At 31.3% G+C, this 10000-nt stretch overlaps 1 protein-coding gene across 5 annotated transcripts in view; it reads left to right on the top strand.

Annotated features, from left to right (window-relative positions):
• Positions 1 to 10000, top strand: part of LOC122266684 (uncharacterized) — a 54459-nt gene that overhangs the window by 37907 nt on the left and 6552 nt on the right. For 3 of the 5 annotated variants that reach the window (XM_086531552.1, XM_086531551.1, XM_086531555.1), the window contains 3 exons: positions 7155 to 7309; positions 8310 to 8348; positions 8844 to 10000. The exon at positions 8844 to 10000 is cut by the window's right edge and continues 2351 nt beyond it. In XM_086531552.1, the coding sequence (XP_086387678.1) occupies positions 7155 to 7309; positions 8310 to 8348; positions 8844 to 10000 (1351 nt within the window). The remainder of the gene's footprint in view (positions 1 to 7154; positions 7310 to 8309; positions 8349 to 8843) is intronic. The other 2 variants (XM_086531554.1, XM_086531556.1) reach the window with 1 other exon arrangement.

Genomic DNA, 10000 nt, shown 5'->3' with positions numbered 1-10000 from the left:
TTATGTCAAGTATGAATAAAATGTCGATTTTTTTTTTTTTTTTTTTTGTCTTCGTTTTTTTGTCTGTCGATATACCTCTCCGTGAAAAAAGGCACAAAGGCAAAAGAGCGATAACAAAAACGCTGAAATGAGAGTACATCTTATCAGGTGTGTGCCTATGACCTTTTTTAAAGAGAATCTTATTATTGTTGTAACTGTTATTATCATTATTATTATTATTAGTAGTAGTAGTAGTAGTAGTATCATTATTATTGTTGTTATTACTATTATTATCATTATTATTATCATTATCATTATCATCATAATTATTATTATTATCATCAATATTATCAGTATTATTATTATCATTATTATTATTATCATATTATTATTATCACTATCATCATTATTATTATTATCATTATTATCATTATTATCATTACTATTATTATTGCTATCATTGTTATTGTCATTATTATCATTATCATTATTATTATTATCATTGTTATTGTCATTATTATTATTACTATTCTTATTATTATTGTTACTATTATTATCATTATTATCATTATTATTATTATTATTATCATATAATTATTATCATTATTATCCTTATTATCATTATCATTACTATTATTATTACTATCAATGTTATTGTCATTATTATTATTATTATCATTATTATCATTATCATTATTATTATTATTATTATTATCATTACTACTACTACTACTACTCTTATTATCATCACTATTATCATTATTATCATTATCATTATTTTTAGTATTATCATTATCATTATCATCATCGTCCTTAGTTATACAATTATGATTATCTTCAAAGACAATTGAACTATTATCATCATTTTTATATTTCTCACCTCCTATCATATTTCAATATAATTGCATGACTATGCAACAGACATGACCAGCTTTCAAGAATATAGTATTAGTAATGTCACTGTTATTCTTATATTTATACTTATCATATTCCTATATTTATACTTATTATATTCTTATATTTATACTTATCATAATGTCACTGTTATTCTTATATTTCTTCTAGTGCTTAAAACTCTCTAGATTATTTTCATTCTTACCATCTTTATCTAATTCTTATTCTTAATTTTGTCTTTATCTTAACATAATTTTGGGGCTTATTCCTATTCTTATACTTATGTTTATTTTTGGTTGTTCTTATCATCCCATCATTACTTATTCAGTATTCTTATTGTTATTATTCTTATTCTTATTTCTATCATTATTATCATTCTTAGATATGTTTTTTTTTAATCTTATCTCTAGTCTTATCATTACTCTTAATCTTCAGTTTCTTCTTATATTGTTTTTTTTTTGTTTTCTCTCGTAATTTTCGTTATTTTCGTAAGCAAGGAATTTCTTATATGTTCGTTAATTTCTATATAGATTCGTCATTTTACCGACACAATATTTCTATCTTTATTAAGACTATTGTTATTCTTATTGTCTCTTTAATCATTGTTATCACGATTTTTTTCTTGTTATTTTTAATATCGTTGTCATCACGGTTACTTTTAACATCATTATTGCAATGGTGATTGACATTTATTATTTTATCATTATTGCTGTTATCATTGCTATCATTATTATCATCATAATCATGTCATCTTTAGACATACTATTATTGTTACTATGAATGATAATATTGATAACACTTATAGTAAGTAACGTTGTTATAATTATATCTATTGATATAAGTTAAAGTGATTATCATAACTATTATCATCCTTTTTATTGCTAATACCATTATCATTATTGTTGGTATTATCATTATTATTATCATTATTATCATTATCGTCATTGTCATTGTTCTTGTTATTATGGTAATTGTGATAACGATAACTATCATTACTCTCATTATAATTATCTTTTTAATTATATAAGAAATAATTATACTAATGATATATGATATATAACATATGACATAATATATACTATGTAATATGTAATAATATAATATGATATATAGTATATAATATAATGATACATAATAATCATTCTTGAAACTCTTCTTCCTAATATTGCTATTATCACCATTATCAATATCATCATTATTATATTTTTATCATTATTATGACTATTATTACTTCCATCATCTTATATTCTCTTGTTAATAAAAAAAATATTAAGATCATGATTGTAATGATTATTATCATTATCATAAATATTCTCATCATTAATGTTATTTTGTTATTATTATCCTTAATGTTATTATTATTAGTAATAACAGTATTATCATTATGAATATCATTACTAACATCATTACTATCATTAATATCATCATCAACATCGTAATGATAGTAATGATAATGATAGTGATGATAGTAATGATAATAATAATTTAGATTATCATCATTATCATTATTGCTGTAGATATATAACCAATATTATTCATACTTTTGCTACTATCATCACAATCATTTTTAACATCACTCTTATCATCATATCATAATTACATCATATCATTATCACTATCATCGTTATTGATGTTGTTATTACTCTTATTATCATAATCACAATGTTGGTTTCTTGTTATTATTATTTCTTTTTTAATTAAAAGATGATCAATCGTTATTAAAGAATATTACTAATATCATCATTTTTTTTTATTTCTATTATTGTTGCTATTATAATCAATGCCATTATAATTATCTTTATCATTGTTGCAAATATTGTAATTATTGAATGACCATCGTCGTAGTTATTATTCATGTTATTACTCATAGTATCTTCACTATCATAATCATCATTTCCATTGTTATCATCATCTTTATTTGACATTACTACTGAAATGTTTATCCTTATAATTTTCATTATCATCATCACTTTTATGATTGTCATAATCATTGCAATCATTATCAGATAATGATGATCATCATCATTATAATTATCATTATTTTCATTATTTTTATTATCATTATCATTTTCCCATCATCATCATTACTGCTATCATTACTTTTTACATTACCACCATTATCATAACCATTAGAATCATACTTATGATTATCGTTATCATTATGATTATAATCATTATTACTATCATTTGTATCGTTATCATTATTGTTATCCTTATTAATGCTATCATCATTATCATCATTATGAACATTATCATTATTATTGTTGTTATTATGATTCTTGTTATCATCATCAATATCATCATTATTATTGTTATCATTTTTTATTGTTATCATCATCATTACTATGATTATTATTGACATCATTATCACCTGTGTTGTTGTTGTTATCATATTTATCAATATCATTATGTTTATCATTAATATTGCTATCATCATTATTAATGTTATTATCATTATCATTATTATTATCATTCCTAGTATTATTATCACTATCTTTATAATCATTCTGCTTATCATTATCACTATCATCATCAGTATTACTATCATCAGTGTTATCATCATTATCCTTTAATATCATCATCATCATTATCAAAATTTTTATTATCACCAATATCATTATCATTAGTAGTAGTTTAATTTACTTTCAATATAATCATCATTATCGTTAGCATCATTATCATTGTTATTATCATCACTATCTTATTGCTATTATCACTTTCACTCATTATTATCATTATTATTATGATGATAATAATTTTCATTGTTCTTATTATCAGTAATAATGATAATTGCAATACTAGTAATACTATGAGCATTAGTGAAATCATTTTTATAATCAACCTAGTTATCATTATTATCATTATTGTTTTTGTCATTATTATCCTTATTATTATCAGTATTATCATTCATTATCAATAACATTATTATTACTATCATTATTGTTATTATCATTATCATTATTGTTAATATTGTTATTGTTAACGTTATCATTATCATTATTATCACTGTTGTTATTAATACTATCATTCATTATCACCATCCTTTTTCATCATCCTTATTACTGATTTCCTATTCATACTGACATTATCATTATCATTATCGCTTTTGTTATCATCATCATTATTATCTATAACATCATTAGCAGCATTGTTATTATTATTATTATTATTATTGTGATCATTATCATTATCACCGTTTTTTATCATTATCGTTAATAATTATAATATTATAACCACTTTTATTATGCTATCATTATCATTATCATTATCATCAATCCTATCACTATTGATAATATTATTACCATTATCATTGTTATCAATTTCGCTGATATTGATGTTATAATCATTATCATTGTTATTGTTCTTTATAATAATCCTTATCACTATTGTTAGTAGTATCTTTATTACTGTTGTTATTATCGTCATTATGTTTTATTAGTGTCATTATCATTATTATTGTCATTGCCATTATTATTATTATTATTATCATTGTCATTGTTATTATTATTATTGTTGTTGTTGTTGTCGTTACTATTTCGAATATGACTATTACTATTGCTATTATTATCAATGGTATTATTATTATCTTTATCAATGTTGTTATCATTATTATTATTTTTGTTGATATTCTGATTATTATCATTATTGATGATAATATCATTATTATTGCTATCATTACTACAACTACTATTGGTAATATTAATATTACTATGACCCTCATTATAGTTATTATTATCCTTGATGTCATAATCGTAACTATTACTGTAATCCTCCTTATCGTAATTATTAAAGATTATTATTATTGGATTGATTATAATTATCGTCATCGCAATCATCATAATCATTCTCATAATTATCAGTGTTACTTTTATTACTATCATTATCATCATCTTCATGAATATCATGTTATCAATATCACTGTTATTTTTATAGCTATGATAACCGTTCTGAAAGTTATTTCGCCATATTTTGTAATTAACTTAAATCGTTGAAACATTATTATTTCTTAGTATGAAATCGGCTTAGGCATTTCTACTATTTTAACATTGATTCGAATTCGTCGTTTTATAGTTCGATTTGAAAGAAAGAAAAAAAAAGTCATCAATACCATTAAAAATCATCATAATTATCTTGTTTTGTTTTTCTTTTTAATTATCGTATTATGTGCCATGGGTCTTATTTAGTGATGGACCCAAAGGAGAATTAAGGAGAATACCGGAGCAACACAGATTTATGTCACATGGCCACAGATTGGCTACCTTCTGTGGGGTCTTGGCCAATGCATACCGAAGTCTTTCGCCTGACATCATCGGCGCGATGTTGAAATGGGGCGGTGTTTTGCCGTAGAGTTTTTTTTTTAAATTGTGGACACACTCCTTGTTTCAAGACTTTGTCTTTATATAATTAACATGAATATCCTCACACACATACTTATTCATACATGTATATACATATACATACATATATATATATATATATATATATATATATATACATATACATATACATATACATAAATACGCATTCGCATATGTGTGTGTGTATATATATATATATATATATATATATATATATATATATATATATATATATATATATATATATATATATATATACACATATGTAGACGTATACACAAAAGTCAACGAGGATGGGGAAAATAGTTCTCTGTGTCGGAAAGGGTAGACTGTGTCAAAAGTGACAGTTATGAATGCATTGCAGACATGATTCGTTTTTACAAGTATTTATCTATTCTTGTGATATTTTGGCGTAAAAAGATTTTTTTTTTTTTTTTTTTTTTTTTTTTTTTTTTTTTGCTAAGCTCTGCTCTGAACAATCACACTCTTATTATCTTTAATGTTGATGAGTAGTTTCCTTAATTCCACCATTTTCTTTTTTTTTCTATGATAAACAACTCGAAGACCCATACACGTAGATAGAAAGATATAGAGAGATAAAGAGAAATCGTTAAAGAGAGAGAGGGTGAGCAGAGAAACAGAAAGACTGAGATAGAGAAGGATAGATAGAGAAATTTATATAGAGAGAAATAAAGACACACATATATTTCACACAGACACAAAAATTAGAGAGAGAAAAAAAATTTATTCACTTTTTTCGTGTGACGTCATACACGTTGCTTCACTCTTTGTGCTCTTGTTTATTTTCGTATCTCCCTTTGAACTTAATATATTAAATTTCTTTGACGTAACATAATACATTGAAGGGTCCTCACGTTGTGACGTCATCCCTTTGTCTGTTCCTTACTAAAGGATGTCTTTTTTTTTTTTTTCTTTGTTTCTTTCTCACACTACAATTCATTTGGTTTCTTTATGAGGTCATGCATTTGATTGTCCTTCATGACGGCATGCAGTTTGGCACTCCCTTAGGAAGTCATGATTGCCTTTCATTACACCTTCTTATTATGTTATAGGTTTTTAATCTTTCTCATACTGAACCTCCCTCTTGATATTAGTGTATGATTTATTAAAAAAAAACAAAAAAACTTTAATTCATAAAGAGCACTTACATATTTCTCTCTCATAATGCCATACACATAATACTTATCTTTCTCAAAATGCCATGCACACTATACCTCTCTATCATAGAGTCACACCCAAAGTACCTCTCTTATAACACAATGAACATTGTACCTCTTACTCATGACGTCATGCACACAGTACCTCCTCTCCATAACGATATGCACAACATAGGCCTATATCTCAGTCATAGAGCCATGCATAAAAAAAAACCAATCATCCAAAAAAGCAATGAACAACCTATCTCTCATAATACCATGCACCTCTCCCTCAAAAACATGCACAGAGCACGTCTCCCTCAAAAACATGCACAAAGCCCCTCTCCTTCGTAACACCATGCACAACACACCACTCACCGTAAAGCCATGCACAACACACCACTCACCGTAACACCATGCACAACACACCACTCACCGTAAAGCCATGCACAACACACCACTCACCGTAAAGCCATGCACAACACACCACTCACCGTAAAGCCATGCACAACACACCACTCACCACAAAGCCATGCACAACACACCACTCACCGTAACACCATGCACAACACACCACTCACCGTAACACCATGCACAACACACCACTCACCGTAAAGCCATGCACAACACACCACTCACCGTAAAGCCATGCACAACACACCATAAAGTCATGCACAACACACCCCCACACCAAGAGCATACCTCCCTCCATTACGCCATGCACAGTCTCTTTCCCCCCTCCCCTCATGACCGCTTCTCTCGCCAGGTGACACCGGGAACGTTGGCCTCGCAGCACTTGGCACCGGGTGACACTATTCTCATGATCGAGGGCCACGACGCCCGGACGCTGTGTCACTTCGATGCGTGTGACCTCGTGAAGGCGGCGGGAAACAAGGTCGAACTTACGCTTAGGAAAAGCCAGTGAGTTTGGAAGTTCGATTGTCATTGTCATTATCATTATCGTCATTGTTGTTATTATTATTGTTATTGTTATTATTATTAATTTTCATTGTCATTATCATTATCGTCATTGTTGTTATTATTATTGTTATTGTTATTATTATTAATTTTTCTATCTTTATCATTATTATCATTATCTTTGTTATCATTATCATTGCCCTCAGCTTTAGCTATTGTCATTATCATTATTATCATTATTGCTGTCGTTATTATCATTACAATCATCGTCATTAGCATTTTAATTTTTATTACAGTTATCATCATCACCATTATTATTGTAAATTACTATCATTGTTCGTATTATCATTACTTTTATCATCATCATCATCCTTATCATTATTATTATTATCATCGTTATTGTTATCATCAACATTATTATCATTATCACTATCATCATTAGTAGTAGTAGTACTATTATCACTATCATCTATTACTATTATCATTATCACTAAAATTACCATCATTGTCATTATCATTGCTATCATTAATATCATTGTCATTTTTATAATTATCATCATTATTGTTATTATCACCATCATCGCCATTGTCATTATTATTACTATCTTCATCATTGTCATCATCATCATTTTGTTTTACGCTATTTTGAGTTGTTGTTTCATTGTATTTCATTGTTTCATTTGGTACCTAGATAAACAGGGACATCGTAAGGACAGTTAACAATATATATATATTTTTTTTACAATGATATATCAAGCTGTAAATTGACCATAGATTAAGACAATTGCAATCAACATAACAATATTTGAAATATTTGATAAATGTAAAATTGATGAACAGTACCAATGATAGCAGTTACAGTAGTATGTTTTCACTATATATAAATATTGATAGAAATATCATATCAACAACAGTGATAGCGAATTATGAGAATTAGCATATTTGGTAATAGTATATGATCAACAGATGATATACTGTCCTTATAGCTTCAATACCGTTACAGGTCATGTATAAGCCCTAAAGATATCAGTAAAAACAGCAGGTCAGTGATGATAACGATAGATATTAATGGTATATAGATATATAGATAATAATAAGAATGCACGTAGATAATAATGCTGTTGCAGAAATGTTTTTTAGAGGAGTTGTGGCATCTTGCTAAGGCTCGTGTCATTTGGCTGAAAAGTGGTGACTGATGCTAATCATATTGTGGTAAAATAAAATAAAAGATAAAGGTAATGTCAGATATAACAATTCTAAGATAAGCTAACGTTTCTAATAGTACTTTTAGTCTAACAGAGAATGTCTAGCCATAAATACCGCAGCGGAATGAAATCTGTGATAATGAAAGACATGATAAATCTGTTTTCATTAGAGACGTTACTCATGGCTTATATAAATTCGGGAAGATCTCTATCAATCCTTTTGTTCTTTGTTTAGATGTTCTATATTTGCTAACTGCTGTGGAATAGTCAGGAGTGGGCCACTAGTGTCAAATCGCGGTTAGAATCGGTATGAGGAACCTCCTTGATTGCAGGAATCTGGTGGATGAGAACTACGAGAACCAGAAGCGGCTGGAGAAGCTGATGATCGAGGAGAAGGTCGCCGAGGAGGCCGAGCGGAAGCGCAAGAAGGACTTGCAGAAGAAGACTGTCTCCCCGTTCAGCTCGCGCTCCGCGTCCGCCGTGCACACGCCCCGGCAGCGCTTCTCCATTTCCCCGCAACGCATCGCGTCTCCGCCGGCGCAGGCTCTATCTCCGGTCCAGCGGTACTCCTCTCCGCCGCAGCTGCCGCAGTCGCCGGTGCAGCAGTTTGTGACGCCGCCGCAGGTCACGTCGCCCTCGGCCAAGTTTACTTCCCCGCCGCCGGTCTTCTTCTCGCCGGTGCAGTCCTTCTCTCCGCCGCCGCACCAGACGTCGACGCCCCTGCAGAGCGGCACGGGGTCTATCTATTCCACGCCCTTGTTTTCCCCCACTCAGTTCGCTCAGCCGAGCGCGGCGCAGCAGTCGGGGGCGCTCAGCCCCACGCAGCTGACGAGCAAGCTGCAGCAGCTGCAATCGCAGGGGCCTCAGATGAAGTCGATGAGCCAGGTGACCCTCCAGCAGACGACCCAGAGCGCGGCCTCCAAGCAGAGCGTGTTCAATTCCCAGTCGGCCTCTCAGGTGCCGGCGACCCAGAAGTCCTTCTTGCAGAAGAAGGGGAAGGAGCCGCCCATGGAGATACAGGATCCGCAGCTCCTGACGGAGGATCAGAAGAGGAAGCAGCTGCAGCAGCTGATCCAGGAGAAGCGCCGCCTGGAGGAGCTGATGATGGTGGCCAAGAGGAGGGAGTCGATGAGCGAGCAGCCTCCGCCGGCGCCGAAGGAGCCCCCCGCCGCCGTCCCGGAAGTCATCTCCCCGACGATGAGGATGATGCAGCTAGAGGCTCAGGAGGCTGCCCTCTCGTCGCAGGGCGAGGCGGAGGAGCCGGGTTCCTTCTCGCTGGCGCGCCCGTCGGCCTTCGCCCCGTCGGCTCACCTCAAGCAAGAAGCGCTGACGAAGCGGAAGGAGGAGGAGGAGAGAATCCGCGAGGAGAACCGCCGCCGCGACGAGCAGATCAGGCGGATGCAGGAGAAGAACCTGGAGGAGAAGAGGAAGAAGGGCGCCATCAAGAAGTACGAAAACTTCTCGGTGGACGACATGCGGCGGGAGCGGC

Source organism: Penaeus japonicus, unplaced genomic scaffold (assembly GCF_977035675.1).
Source record: "Penaeus japonicus unplaced genomic scaffold, GWHDUDI00000001_assembly GWHDUDI00000036, whole genome shotgun sequence".
NCBI lineage: Eukaryota > Metazoa > Arthropoda > Malacostraca > Decapoda > Penaeidae > Penaeus > Penaeus japonicus.
The sequence above is the reverse complement of the archived record's forward strand: the minus strand, read 5'-3'. Positions and strand labels throughout refer to the sequence as shown.